The 15,156-nt window shown below is 42.8% G+C and overlaps 1 protein-coding gene across 2 annotated transcripts in view; it reads left to right on the forward strand.

Moving 5' to 3' along the window:
* jag2b (jagged canonical Notch ligand 2b) overlaps positions 1 to 15,156 on the forward strand; it is a 40,635-nt gene that overhangs the window by 22,660 nt on the left and 2,819 nt on the right. Inside the window, exons 5-19 of one of the 2 annotated variants that reach the window (XM_026194504.2) lie at positions 476 to 536; positions 2,645 to 2,775; positions 3,963 to 4,082; positions 4,390 to 4,500; positions 4,618 to 4,731; positions 6,309 to 6,422; positions 6,789 to 6,895; positions 10,786 to 10,948; positions 11,060 to 11,221; positions 11,356 to 11,469; positions 11,629 to 11,742; positions 11,908 to 12,021; positions 13,525 to 13,641; positions 13,928 to 13,955; positions 14,472 to 14,557. In XM_026194504.2, coding sequence (XP_026050289.2) covers positions 476 to 536; positions 2,645 to 2,775; positions 3,963 to 4,082; positions 4,390 to 4,500; positions 4,618 to 4,731; positions 6,309 to 6,422; positions 6,789 to 6,895; positions 10,786 to 10,948; positions 11,060 to 11,221; positions 11,356 to 11,469; positions 11,629 to 11,742; positions 11,908 to 12,021; positions 13,525 to 13,641; positions 13,928 to 13,955; positions 14,472 to 14,557 — 1,656 coding nt within the window. The remainder of the gene's footprint in view (positions 1 to 475; positions 537 to 2,644; positions 2,776 to 3,962; positions 4,083 to 4,389; positions 4,501 to 4,617; positions 4,732 to 6,308; positions 6,423 to 6,788; positions 6,896 to 10,785; positions 10,949 to 11,059; positions 11,222 to 11,355; positions 11,470 to 11,628; positions 11,743 to 11,907; positions 12,022 to 13,524; positions 13,642 to 13,927; positions 13,956 to 14,471; positions 14,558 to 15,156) is intronic. The other variant, XM_026194505.2, reaches the window with a different exon arrangement.

Raw genomic sequence — 15,156 nt, forward strand, 5'->3', positions numbered from 1 at the left:
CTGATCATCAAGGCTATAATTATTAAAGTAAGATGGCAGAAATGTGCAGTATGCATAAATAAACGTAGAATGTTTGGTCAGGTCATTATTCTAAAGTCTAGCAGTGTTGAGGTCATGCTTGTGGGTGGTGTTGGAGAGAGTGGGGGGCCCTCAATAAATCATCCAACTGACCTTAGAAGATGAAGGGTGAAAAAGGGGAGGAGAGCGCAGAAGGCCTGGCTTGTTTGTTTTTTTTTTTTTTTAAAAAGAGGGTGGTGTTTTATGCAGGCCATAAAGTTGTCTAGTCAGGGTGCCATGAATTTTCATGTCTTGTTGCACTTGTTAGGATGAAGGCAAACAAAACAAACCAGCGTCTCTACCACCCACTTTCTGTCTTGGTGCCCCCTTTCCTCCACTTCTTTAATTACCTGGGTTGCATGGGATGGGAAGAGATGCATTTAAATAAACACATGTTGTTGCTCTTTTTCTGTCTTAGCGATCTGCAAGCAAGGTTGCAACCTGTTACATGGCTCATGCAGTGTCCCAGGCGAATGCAAGTAAGATGACTGGGAAGATTTTATTTGATATGCAAAAATGTGAATCATAAATGCAGAATCTTTCTGTTTCTGGCGCTGTAATTTTCTAAATGTATCACATGTCGTAAAATGTTAGATCACTGTCATATTGCTCATGCATTTTTAGATGAAATGTTGGTTTTTTGTTTGTTTGTTTTTTAAACATACAAAATTGCATCGGTATTTCTTAAAAATTCAGCAGAGGAGCTAAATCTGTGGGGGTGGAAAGGCTGGATTTAAAGCAGAGGCACCTTCACTTGTCGAAGCCTGTTGTATTTTGTGTGCGCACGTGTGTGTGTGTGTCAGCCTTTCCCTCCCTCGTGGGCATCTCCACCTCGGTTCAGAAGAAAAGGGCAATGCCGTACCAGCCTTCTTGTATTTTTAGCTATCCGAAATCCTCCTTAGAATACCAAGCACCTCATCAGGCTTCTGCAGCTCGGACTGAAGAAAGGGACTCGTCTTGGTGTGTGAATTTGACCACTGCAAAACGTGCTGGGAATTGTCAGATGCTCTCCCCATCCGCATTGCAGTCCTCCTCGAAGGGCAAGGGACAGGAGCGGAAATGAATATCCCGCCGTGTTATGTACATTTCCCAAAGTGGAAACGACAATTAGATAAAGTGACGTTGGATGTCCCAGTGAATCCACGTTTCCAGGATGTGGTACATCCCGTCGTCATTTCGCCACCCCAGTCTTTCACCTGCTGTATCGGGGGGGGGGGGGGGGGATGCTTGCCTCCACGTGTTAGGAAAGAGAGTTGGCCGAAAGCTGAGGAATGAGGGAATGGTGTTTTCTTGTGCCGTCCTTTTTCTAGTTAGCGCATTCTTCTTAGTCATACAAAATGTCAAGTTGCAGTCAACAGGAAGTGTGACATCAATGGAAGAGCAGCAGTAAAGAGACTTCCTGCAGCGGCATGAATTTAATGATGCCTCAGGTCACAGAAAGCTTGCATCAAATCCCTTGCCATCTCCCTTTATTCCCTTTATTTCATCAAGGTTTTATGGGCTTTGCCTCGTCTGCCACGGGCTTTTGAGAAACACAAAGGCTAGTACGTGCCTGTTGTCACACCACAGTATTGAGGCTTTTTATTAGCCCGCATTAGGCTTGTTCTGACATATTTAAGAGGTTTGCTGCAGTGTTCCTAAGAACTCCTTAGATATTAATTGTAACCCTTCTATATGGAGTTTTGCCAAGTTTCATAAGTTTCACATTTGTGATTAATTATATCAATAAGGACAAACTACAGATTTACTCTTTGGATACCTTAAAGCAGTCTCCGTGTTCTTTTTAGTGTTATTGCCAAATTGCTGTTAAGCTCTCTGGTGGTAATTGAATACAGTGGATGAAGCATGCCAAGTCTTACCCTGATACCCCGGACCCCACAGTCTGAGACTGGCTGGAAGAGGGGGTTGGAAGGGGGTGCTGAAAGCTCAGAGAGGCAGCGGTGCCGTCTGCAAGGGGCTCAAAATAGCAGCCAATTGACAAGACAGCTGCCGTGACAACATTTCAGCCTTGGAATAGCCGAGTACAGTCCCGAAGCGTCAGACTGCTGCGCATAAACACTGTATACACACAATCACCTCCAGCCACGCACTCTCAGAAACATCACGTCACCCTTGTAGCCCCCAAATCCGCCTCACCCGCATACTCTAACCCAATGCACAGTAGCTACTGGAAGTATCCTTAACCCCTGCTGCCCTGGAATGTCACCCTCTACTAAGATTAGTTGGCAGAAGACGTCCATGGGATGTGTTGACACTATAGCAGGTACAATATTAGGTTTGTTTCCACGGGCTGTCTGTCACTTGTGCATCATTAGTAGCTACAGCAGCTCACAGCCTAATGGGTGTCTTTAAGAACTGTTCTTAACAGACGCTAGTTTGGTTGTGGTGATTTATAATCAAGCATAAAACCATATCAGTTTCAAAACTGTTGGACATAAGTTGCAGATTGTTTTATGTAGATATTTTGAAAAGATTGATTCATCACCGATGGGTGATTTCACTATATTAGGATTCGGACCATGAAACCAACAATTTTTCAAGAAGCTGTTAAAGGGAAATTATTCATGGCTGTGTTCTTGTTTGGCAGGTGCCGATATGGCTGGAAGGGCCAGTTTTGTGATGAATGTGAGCTTCATCCTGGTTGTGTCCACGGGACTTGCAACGCCCCCTGGCAGTGCAACTGCCAGCAGAACTGGGGTGGTCTGATGTGCGAAAAAGGTATGGAAGAAATGCTGTTTATTTATTAATTTTTTTACAAAATGTATTCACAGGGACTCGCAACACCAGGCAGGGTGAGTCGTTGTTGTCGTTCCTCTGCTCCCCCTCCAGGTACAGTTTCTTGGATTTCATGAGTAATAGATGAGCAAGCTTCTCACACCCTGACCCATTAACATTGAGGAGTTACATTTATCTTTATATTATTATAGTTATTCAGTTATTACAGAATTACACTGTTTATATGAGGTCTGAATTATATTTACTGCTCATTTTCTCTGAGTGGAGACCGGCGGCTGGATAGTTTTACTGCTTGTGTGATCTGAGCGACAGCAGGGACACCCGATCTCCACCCCCCCACATCCCTTCGTCACACAGGGCTCTTCAGGGGATGAGAATGGGCCCTAAGATCCCCAGCGGAGACTGATCCCCCTGCTCATTTATTTACCAGCCTTTAGGGTGACCTGGCTTTTAGCCTAAAGCTGGTGTGCGGCGATCAGTTAGTTTATTTTTGGGAGCTTTAAAATAATGAAGCAAAGAATATAATTGTGAAAAACTGCATTTATACAGATAAGCAGACTAAGTCTACACAGCTAGTGGTCTGAATACAGTAAAATTTATTTTAATGCAGTGCAGCAGAGGGGTTGAGAAAACACTGTGCTTCCTGTCAAAGTGGACAGCTGGTGCTTCTTGCTGACTGAGGAATCTGACGAGCTTTCTGGGAGCTCTCTGCTCCAACGGGATAAAAAGTGGAACAAGACGAGAGCTGTTTGTTCCACTTGTAATTGTTAAAGAGAATTATTAGTAGTGTCACTTCAGAATATACCAATACAGATAAAATTCTAGTATTCAGTTCAACCAGGAACAGTTTTGTAAAAACATTATTTTGACCTGCATTAACTCATATTTGGCAGTATGCCTCTGTACCCGTGTCTAAGATTGATGTGAAACATCATAAACACGTGTGGCAACAGCTGTCATCTTTGATTTTTGTTTCTGAGTGGTGAAGTTCTAATCCTCATGTTCCTTCTGAACATTCACTTATCACTTAATATCAAACTTCTCTCTACCTTGTTGAAAATATAGCGCAAAGTGAAAAAAGACAGCTTCATAGATTTTCTGTGCTTCTCTTTGCAACCTTGAGTTGTCATTTCACTTCACTGTGCATCTCCTTGCTGTTCTTGCTCCAGATCTGAATTACTGCGGTCGCCATCAGCCTTGTGTTAACGGAGGAACTTGTATGAACACCCAGCCAGATGAGTACCACTGTGCCTGTCCAGAGGGCTTCTCTGGAAAGAACTGTGAGATAGGTGAGAGAGAATCCACTCCCTAGAGGTGGGCCTTCCATGTACAGCATATTTTCTGCCCTCTCCTCCGCTGCTGCCGCCGCCTCCTCTCTCAGCTATACTGGCCTTTGTTTTGCTAGTCAGAAATACATGGCACTTTTTCTGTGAACTTATTTACAGTTTGTAGGGAAAGCATCCAGCAAGACAAATGGAGACTTGTATTTTTTTTTTTTTTTTTAACAATACACTTTTTAAAAACAGGAAAAAAATACCCAAACATATCTCATATGAAATTAATGTTTCCCTTTCTTCCACACTATTGCTTCTTCAGCTGAGCACGCCTGTGTTTCCAGTCCTTGTGCAAATGGTGGTACATGCCGCGAGGTTCCAGCAGGGTTTGAATGCCAGTGTCCTCCAGGCTGGGATAACCCAACCTGTGCCAGTGAGTGTCTTCATTTCTTTTCTACACACATTTTTATTTTTATATGATGAAAGTGATTTCCAGCCATGAAAATCAGGTTTTTGATCAGTCAGTCACTTACCTGAGTATTTTCCTCAGATTTGGATGACTGTGCTTCCAGTCCATGTTCTCATGGTGGAACTTGCATTAACCTGAAGGATGGATTCGAGTGTGTGTGCCTCCCTCAGTGGGAAGGAAAGACCTGCCAGATAGGTGAGTTTTGTGTGCATACACATATTAGTGTGTTTTTATTTCAGCCGGGGAAGATGTTTTTCTGCCCTTTTCCTGTTTGTTCCTTTTCCTAAAATAAATAATTGGCCTTTGACACGCAGGCATAGCATTGCTCATCATTTTGGAATGAAACTGCCATGTCACAAGGCCACAATATAGGATGTTGGTATCCTGAATGAGCTGGCAGCTTCCCACAGCGTGACCACCTTTTTCTCAATGACTTTATGAGATACCAAAGCCTATATCCGGCTGTTTGCTGGCCACTCTCTGTGGCATTCATTTCTGTAGAACCCCCCCCTCTCCGATGAGCGGACGTGACCAGCATAAAGTCAGGAAATGGATTACAACCGGTAAACAAAGTTGGGTTGCGTGTGTGGGGGTAAAGGCAGGAAAGAGATCCCGAGAGTTCAGTGTCGTTTTACCAGCTCCAGTCTCAGTTTACAGGCAGCTATAGGCCTCCTGTCTTACCTGGCCATTGGTGCATGTGTAGAGTTTGGGGTTTCATAGAGAAGACAGGTGTGTGAGGGGAGTGTAGCAGGACTCCCTGCGGACTGCCCTCTCCTCCCCAAACACCCACTTTTAATACCTGCAGGTGGTTGATGTTTGTGAGTGAAACTGTTAATCTTTATTGAACAGGTCAAAGTGGTGTATAGAATTACTGTGAGGTTGTCTATATGGCGCACAAAACACATTCTAAAAATATTATGAAGTTCTAAAATAAACTTTACGTAAGACTTAATTACAGTGCTTTTCTCTCAGTCTGGCTAAAATCTCTTAAGCAGGGAAAAAAACACCCTGTGATGCAAATGGGGAATTTTTTGCGAAAATGACGTCGACTCAGTGCACTACAGGATAACTCGGTGCTAAATATTAAATTCAGGTGAACTTTCGCAGATTTTATCACTTACACTGAATTTGAAATTGAGATCCTGAAAGTAGCTCGGCACTTTTACTCTTCAAAGTTTGTTTCCATGTATTGTGGAGTAAAGGCTTGAATAAAGCTTTTTGTGGCGCTTAAAGCTGTGTGAAGTCTGATACAGTGCCTGAGGTGTTGTCGCCTGAGCCTGCGTCATTTTCGGTCTGAAGACTATAGCTTTGAAAGTGGAGAGAACTCTGTGGGTACAGAAGCGAGCCTATGAGACCGCTCCACCTGATCTTAACCAGCAATGTTTTCATTGGTCAAGAAACTGAAAAGAATGAATATATTTATATCAAATTTTGTGCTTTTGAATTCCAATAATAGGCAGGTAATTTTATACCAGTACTCTGTTGACACCAACTGGACAAAAAATTTAAGAATTAAGGCACTTGAGCCATTAAATATTAGACGTTCATAAAGTTTTGTAACTCAGAAGTTGACCAAAAATCCTCATTATTTAAACTGTTCTTTGATTAACTCTTTATTCCTCGAACTTTACCTCACTCGAACTTCTGAGTGTTCGATTATACAAGAGCGCAGGTGCCAGCAGGCCTTCAAAGCTGGGTTGCTGGTCTCTTTCCTATCTTGTCCCTTCTCTGGTTTCATTCAATTGATTGACTCCTTATTCCTGCCTTCACAGATGCAAATGAGTGTGCAAGACAGCCCTGTGTGAACGCTTACTCTTGCAAAAATTTGATTGGCGGATATCACTGCAGCTGTTTTCGGGGATGGTCCGGACAAAACTGTGACATCAGTCAGTATTCCTCCCTTCAAAGTCGCTCCTAAATCGATAACTCTTCTTCTGGTTGCTCTCGGATGTCTCCTCCTCACTTTCTGGATGCACAGCTTAGGTGTACTTTGGCACCGCTTACTTTCCACACGTGTGGCAACGTGTTCCTTTCTCGTCTCGCAAACCGAAACTCCAGCTGTGTTATGCATGCCCAGTTACATAAGAGTCTATCTGGCACCCTTCTCACTTCACTAGTTTTTTTTTCCTTTTCCTAACTTTTACTTAATCTATGCACAACTGATAGCGCATCGTTCACTCTTTTAGTGGAGTAGCATTTTTAAAATGTATGTTTGCAGGAAACTTGCTAATTCTTGTTGTCTTCCTCTTCAGATACCAGTGCCTGCCACGGTCAGTGCAAGAATGGAGCAACTTGCCGCGCTGTGTTGAACAGCTTTGTGTGCGAATGCCCACCGCAGTTCACTGGACAGCTGTGTGAGGTGAGTCTCATGTTACCCAGGTTCTACCAGTGACCAACTGCAATACGTAACGTAGCAGTAGGCTTCATTTATTAATTTTTGCTGTGAGATGCTGACTAACCCTTTATTGCATCTTGTGGTATAAAATATGAGAGGCGAAACCTGTTTTTTGCTGTAATTCCATAAACCAATATCATGCAGGATTTATGGTTTGTGTAAAGTGCTTTACTGCCTTTCACATTTCTGGACTTGTTGGCCTTGCCAAGGCACACTTTTGGTTTTCACAATTTCACATTTTCAAAGTTTGTGTCAACAAACGCTTGTAAATTAGTAACGTTGATTATTTGATCAATCCAAAACCAGAAGTTTCACACACTACCTTAACTTGAGCTCTTTAGTGCTTAGGACAGGGTTTGGGGGGAATTACCTCCTCAACATGTCCTGAAGTTCTCCAGAAGCCTGGGAATGAACTAATCATTTGATTCAGCTGTGATGACCCAGGGCGATACCTAAAACCTGCAGGACACCGGCCCTTGAGTTCCCCACCCCAGGCTTAGGGGTCCAGGACCTGTGGAGTTTGTATGTTATGTCCACTTAAGTTCAGGGTGTTTTCTTGGAGGTCTAAGGCTACGTTCACACTGCAGGTCTTAATGCTCAATTCTTATATATTTTTTTTTTTTTTTTTTTTTTTTTTTTTTTTGGTCTGGTTGTTCACACTACAAATAAAATGTGACCGCAAATGCTTTGTGGTTATATGCATGTAAATCAGGAGATGATATCTCTTATTATAACCTGGTATCATGACCGTAAAAGGTGATCTGTTTGTTTCACAGATCTTCTGTAAACGTAGAACATTAACAAAATGCCATCATAGCGACTAATCATGTGCAATTGTACCAGCACTGATGGGGAAATGGTTTCCTGTGAAGTTGGATGCTAGAAAACATGTTGTGAAGCAAAGCAGCCCATGAATTGGGATGTAAGTGTCATTAAGATGGACTAGAAATTGCCCTAAACTATAAAGACAACCAAAAAGCCATAACACAATAGTCATCTGATCCAGCAGATCATTAAACTCCCCTACGTGCCAAATCGCTGCTGTGATCTGCCAAAACGTGCAATGTTGTCAGCCTCCAACCCTGCAAGCCAAGTCCACGTCACAATTCATACTTTTATTTCATAAAGATGCCACATATTGGTGTCCCTGCTGCAGCCCTTCATGTATGAAGCGAGTGTTTGAATGTAGGTTAGCAGTGAGGAAACCGACACTCAGCTGCATCTCTTGGGGTCCTGAATGGAGGACATTGCTGGTCAGGAGCCAATCCTGATTTAGCATCTCTACTATAAATATGAGCCTCTCTGAATGAGGGGACCCTGGATTTCTGCCCGCATACTACAGAGCTCTAATGCCTGCTGTTGCAGGGCCGTATAGTCCTACCCCGCAGTGCCAAAACTACAATGCCTCCAGCATCGTATTTCTCTGATTAGATTGTGACTACACAATCAAGTGCTTACTGGATTAATCAATGTCATGTTTGCCTCGGTGTTTCATGTCTTCAGAGAAAATGGGTACAGAGAAAAGGCTAAAGGGGACAAATATGATGCATTTACTTTTATGGTAGTAGACATGCTTAAATTTTGTGAATTTTGTGAATTTAAGGGGCCAAGCAAAAAAGAGCTTTATCTTTTTATATTCAAGCACTCTTACTAGTGTGACTCTACGAATATCACTTTTAGTCGGTCAAGCACTAGGTCCCAGCGTGAAATCTCATATTTGCTGTCTTGAAATCCATTCATGGTTCCTAAATATCTTGGTGATCTGATTGGCCAATGCTTTTTTTTTTTTTTTTTTTTTTTTTTAAAGACTCTTGTTATGGAAATTAAGCAATATATTAAATTATCTCAGAGTTAATTGAGATCGCGAGGTACCAGCTGCTGAATAATGATAAACGAAAGAAATTCTAATCATTACACGCTGACATCAGCAGGACCCAGGTGGATGCCCGCCTCCATCTGCACAATTATACCTCGGGTGGATGTAGTGCAATAGAAAGATAATATCCTACATGAAACTACTCGCAACACGGTGAATGCCATCTAGTGAGATTTTATTCACGCGAAATCAAACATCTCTAAAGCAAGAGATATCCAAAAATGGGCAACTTGCATCTAAACAATCTTAGAGGTGTGAAGAAAAAAGGGAAAATAACAAAAAACTTCCAGGAATACCCGATTTAACCTTTGCCAGTTTTCTCTTCAGAGCCAACTTTTCAAGTTATGACCACTTGAAATGGTGCATCTTGCAATTTCGCTTAAACTTGCCCGGGTGGTGCTGGTGACGAGAGCCTCTGTCTCCTGTAGAAAACTTGATGACAAGTGGACAACATGGATACGAGTTGAGAATAACAAAGAAAGAAAAGAGGGGGTCAGTAAAATGTGAGTCCTCAGTTGGCAATCTACATTTAATTGGGCCCTTTTTATTCACAGAGGACATGTGGGTGATCTAAGCGATCGCCAAAAAGTCTGGCTAGACACAGCAAAAATAAATTATGCAATGAAACGCACTAAATTCTGGGCTCTCGCCTGCTGCATTAACAATGACTTTTGTGCTCTGGACAGCGCAAGCAGTTAACAGTGATGTTCTGCAGATTTATTACCTTCAGACGTGATTCCCTGACCACACACGTGCAAATACTAAAGAAAGAAGTCTGGCCCTGACACTTAAAATAAACTGTGTGTGACCACAAACTTCACCAACCCCGTTGCCCAATTCCATCTCCCTTTTTCAGCACCTTAAATGGCAACGGGTTGCAACCCAGAGTTTATGCACAGTTATGCTCTGTTTATAGGAACTGAAAGATTTTCTGTCCAATCCCAGAAATGCCGTATGTGTAAATGGCTGAAGTTATCACTCTGACCTCTAGGCAGCTTCTCTCTGTGTCAGAGGATTTATATTTATGTGTTCGCTTGTCTCTGCATGATGTGGAACCAGCTTCATAATGGATAGCCGTTCTTTTGCCTGCTCCGTTTCGCATTCTGACTCCTCTCAAAATAATCTTGAATGATAACGCAGGGCAGAGATGTAAAACCGAAAGCATGGATTCTGTTGATGAGCTTAGTAAAAGTTTCTGAGGCTTACATTGCTCGTCCACTTACTCAGTTTGTTCATAATCGCAGAGGCTTGAGCCAAGCTAAGCTGCTCACCTTCAGACTTTAGCTGTCCTTACTCCAGCTGGCCTGATTGCTTTATTATCATAGGCAGTTTAATGTGATGATAATGTTTTCTACCACTTAGAAACTCTTTTGTCCGTAAAACGGACTGATATAGTGTGCATACAAGCATTTCCTTCTATACTCAAGTATAATCTAACCAACATTCATACACATTCACACTCCGATGGGCACATCGGAGAGCAATTTGGGGTTAGTATCTTGCCTAAGGATTTATATTTGGCATGCAGACTGGGGAAGCCAAAGATTGAACCACCAACCTTCCAGTTAGTAGCTGATCTGCTCTACCACCCCACAATTCGTGAGCACTTGTTGAAGAAAACTTTGCTGAGTGTACTAAGTCACACCAGTTTACTGTATTGTTTGCCGGGGTTTTTGTGTCCAACATCAGGCTGTTAGTTTGAGGAAGCATCCTCAACATTTGTGCTTGCAATGACCTGGTGAATACAAATGGACTGTTTTAACATATAGTGCTTTAGATCCTCTTGGTCTCCATCATCACCTGAAGAAGATACCTGGCTGTGTAAAGATGATGGACTATGTTTACTGAGTGATTTTTATTTATTTATTTTTTTCCGCCATCATTGGTCTTATAATTGGAACAGTCACTCTTTTAATGTGTATATTTTGTTTGTCCTCCCCCCCCCCCCCCCCCCCCCCTCTCCTGTTTTTTTCCAAAGATCCCAAGCTCGTCATCTTCTGATGCCTGTGATCCAAACCCTTGTGAGAATGAGGCCAAGTGTCATAGCATGGAACAGGACTTCTACTGTGCGTGTCCTGAAGGCTACGAAGGAAAGATGTGTGAAAGGCTCAAAGAGGATTGCCAAACCACTCAATGTCAAGGTGGCTAAAGGAATCTGCAGGGGGGAAAAGCCTTGAATAGATCGATAATATGAGAAAACACTAAACCTGAAACTTGTTTTTTTGGGGGGGTTTTTGGTTTATTTTTGACAGCTATTGACAGCTGCAGCATTGCTGTTGCAACCAATGACTCGGATGGCATACAGAACATACCCTCCAATGTCTGTGGCGCACGAGGACGCTGCATCAGCCAGCCAGCCGGAAACTTCACCTGCGTCTGTGATCCGGGTTTCAGTGGCATCTACTGTCACGAGAGTACGTAGAGACTTGAGCTTTCAGATTCTGGAGGTGCTGTGTGGTCTGTAATTCATTTTTGGGGTGTTTTTTCTTTTCTTTTAACCCTTTCAGTATATCATTATATACGTCATATCATTTTCTTTTTATTTTAGATATTAACGACTGCATAGGCAACCCATGCAGAAATGGGGGAACCTGCGTTGACAGAGTGAACTCATTTCAGTGCGTTTGTCCTGATGGATGGGAGGGCCAGCTCTGTGACCACAGTGAGTGATTTCCTGCTAGTCTTTGTGTCCTTCTTAAACACAAAGTCACGGCTGGTTTAAAGAATCTGCCACCACTGCGTTGCTTTGTACCAAACACGCCACAGTTTATGCAAAAGTGAATGAAACACTTGAATCATAGAAACCTTCCTCCTTCCTCAGATGTCAACGAGTGCAGACACAATCCTTGTAAGAATGGTGGACAGTGCATCGACCTGGTAAACGACTTCTACTGCAACTGCACCGATAACTGGAAGGGCAAGACCTGCCATTCCCGTGAGTTATCTGCCTATGTGTTAATGGGTGTGTTTATGTTCACAGCTCCCAGTAGTTCCAGCTCCACCTTTTGTGTATTTTTACAGTTTCACAGCTGTAAAACTGATGTCTACATTTATATCATTATTGGATTACACCAATTATTAATTAATTTCCTCTTGCCAGGTGAGCGCCAGTGTGATGAAACCACCTGCAGTAATGGAGGAACCTGCAATGACCACGGGGATACCTTCCGCTGTGCATGCCCACCTGGTTGGGGAGGAAAGATGTGCAACACAGGTGAGGCAGAAACGGAATACGCTAAGGTTTAAGGAAGCTAATGGCTTAGTTTTACGGGAGATTTTGTCAGAAATCCAAAAACTTTAAAATGTTTACTGAATGCTTTTTGCTCTGCTTTGCCTTCACTAAACAGACGATGCATGGACCAATCATTACGGCTACATTTGTAGTTGCTGGGAGCTCTTAATGCTTTTCATAACTATGAAATGGGCTGTTTCCGTCACTGGCTTAAATTGTCATTAATGGACACAATGCCAGGCCTAACCTTAACCCTCTGAACAAGCTGAGAAATGTGTGTGGGTGAGGCTAAGCCAGAGTAATGCTAATGATGGATTCAAGGATGAAAAAGTTCCTTATAGGTGAATAAGTATCATGTTAATAAGAAACTGTCACAAATTGACAGGAAACATCCACTTGTAAGATTATCAGAAACTTTTCTGATGCTTTATATTACTGACATTATTGTATTTTAAAACTAAGTGTAGGAGATGGAGCATGATTGTCTTTCACTCATAAACCTTATGGTGGGCAAACTTGGAGTAATAGATGGGATGTCTGTTGGCCCTTCCTTAAAGAAATGTCATGCAGTCTTATACCCCTTCACTTCTTGAATAGAACTGAGAAACAACCAGCTGTGTTAGTCTCGATTGGTTAGATTCAGAGTAAAACGGGCTACAGTGATTGCTGCAAATTTGCAAGACTTGGCATATCTTTTAATAACCACGTAACTCTTAGAACAGCCACCTCTGATCGGCTTCCATTGTTGGTGTCGCATTTCAGCAGTTTAATCCTGTCTGATCGGTGAGCCAATTTTAGGTTGACGAGAAAGTTGGCGAATGTTTTAATCGGAAGAGGTTTTGGATTCTGGTGACGGTCCTGTTTTTCTAGGTTCATATAGAAACTGTAAACATGACAAACGTAATGGCATCAGCAGTTTAGCATTTAAAAAAAAGAAGAAGTGGGAAATGAAAATTCATAACAAGTGAGCAAAGTACCCATTTTTTTGCAGAATAGAACCCATTATAAATATCTGAATCGCACTCATGAGAGACCAAACGGTTGACCTTGCATGATAACCTGAGGGCAGAAGCTACACCGCCATATGGAGTGGATGATTCAGACAATCCAATATGGTATTAGCCTTCCAAGGAAGACCTCCCTGAGAGCTTACTTTTAGCTAATTTAAAGGCTGGCTGGAATTAGTGGGACAAGCATGTCCCAAATTACCTCGCCTTTCACAAACACTCAGGTAACAAGTAATTATTCAAGCCTGTTGCTAAAAAATAGTAAAATGATGATAAATATAGGCTGGTAGAACATAAAATAACTGTCTATAGGGACTGTACGGTAAGTTTATAATGTGTAGGAAACCTGTAACCTTATTCCCGGTAGTTTAGTATCACCCACTTGCTCCACTGCTTGGAATCATATACCTGTGTATGTGTTGCTCTTTTGGGTTTTGACAGTCTAGTGCACCTCGTGACTCACTCTCTCTTTCCATAGCTAAGAACAGCACATGCGCCTCCAGTCCTTGCTCTAACGGAGGGACTTGTGTGGGAGGAGGCGATACCTTCACCTGCATCTGTAAAGAGGGCTGGGAAGGCCCCACCTGTGGACAAAGTTAGTTTTACTGTATAACTTCAAATATAACTGACGGTAAAATCACCATAATTGTGTGTTGGGTGTACTGTTTTTGAAGTAGAGGTGAAATCTGTTGCAATGGGACATTTAAGTTTTATTATAAAGTTTGCAAGTAACAAAAGCTTGAAACCCATGATCTTATTAGGCTGGGATTATTGCTGCATTACATGCATATAAATAATAGACTGGTCAATTCAGATGTGGGGGGTAGCATGCCACATGTATGCAACAAAGATGATATATTACTTTTTCTTTTCTTCAACAGATACAAACGACTGCGACCCTCATCCATGGTATGTAACATTTTTCTTTCCTTGCACACCTCCCTGGCTCCTTCATCTCCACGCTTTACTCAGACCTTACAGGCTAGAGGGGTGAAGGGCCACTAAAGCAGTGGAAGTTGTCCTTAAATCAAGCCTCAAAGGGCATCTCGCAGAGGAGGGGGCTCAAATATTGAATAGGACAGTGAGAAGTGGGAGTTTTGTGGGGAGGACAAGAGTCCCACCTACCCTGTGGTGAATGCAGGTGGGGGGTAGAATGGCAGAGGGGGTGTACGTGTCCATTCTTTCCGTGCGACCTGGGGGGAAGCTTGGCTTTTGAGGAGGAATGGAAGAAGGCCTGATGAGGGGAGGGGAGGAACTGGACACACCTATTAGCATTTGAAAGGTGGAGGCTTGTATTGATGGGTTGAACTGAGTCTTGTGACCCCCCCCCCCCCCCCCCCCACAAAGGCACACAATCGATGTGCTTTGTTGTAGCTGGAAAGGATGTACGGCCTCATCTAACTGTCAGTTTCTTTGCTCCCTCAGTTACAATGGTGGGATCTGCGTGGACGGAGTCAACTGGTTCCGGTGCGAGTGCGCCCCCGGTTTCGCCGGACCTGACTGCAGAATCAGTGAGTGATGACATGAGGTTAAGATGAACCGATTTTGGATGTGATGGCTAAAACCAACCGCAATGATATTCCTGATGAGAACATGATTAAGAGGATTGCTACATGGAAGAAGGGGTGGAAAAAAGTATAGGGCGTGGAAAAAGATGGCTGTATTGACATCTAAATGTGAGACCGAGACAGACCCCTCTCACTTTCTCTTAGTCCTTTAACGCCTTGGGGGGGTCAAAGGTCATCCCTCCTCCGTACTCACACAGTCACATATTCACACATTGAAGACAAATAACCCAGTGACCCCGAAATTCTTCTTTTCTGCTCCTTTGTTTTGGACGGATAGCCTTCACCTTTTTTCTGGGGCTTAAATTTGAAAATTCTCATTCAGACATGTTCATGTGAAATCTGGGTGACAATGGCCTGGAGGTTCCCACTGACACGGGAGGCGAGGCTTTGTGATTTTTATTTTTGCACTTTTTGGAAGTTTTTAGTTTTGACTGGCTGTTTTCGGGGTGGGGGGTTGTTATTGGGGGGCGGTTTTTGTTTGTTTTGTTTGTTTTTTTTGTTTTGTTTTTTTCCCTAAAGCATCAAATGCGATATGATTGTAA

Source organism: Astatotilapia calliptera, chromosome 15, assembly GCF_964374335.1.
Source record: "Astatotilapia calliptera chromosome 15, fAstCal68.1, whole genome shotgun sequence".
Taxonomy (NCBI): domain Eukaryota; kingdom Metazoa; phylum Chordata; class Actinopteri; order Cichliformes; family Cichlidae; genus Astatotilapia; species Astatotilapia calliptera.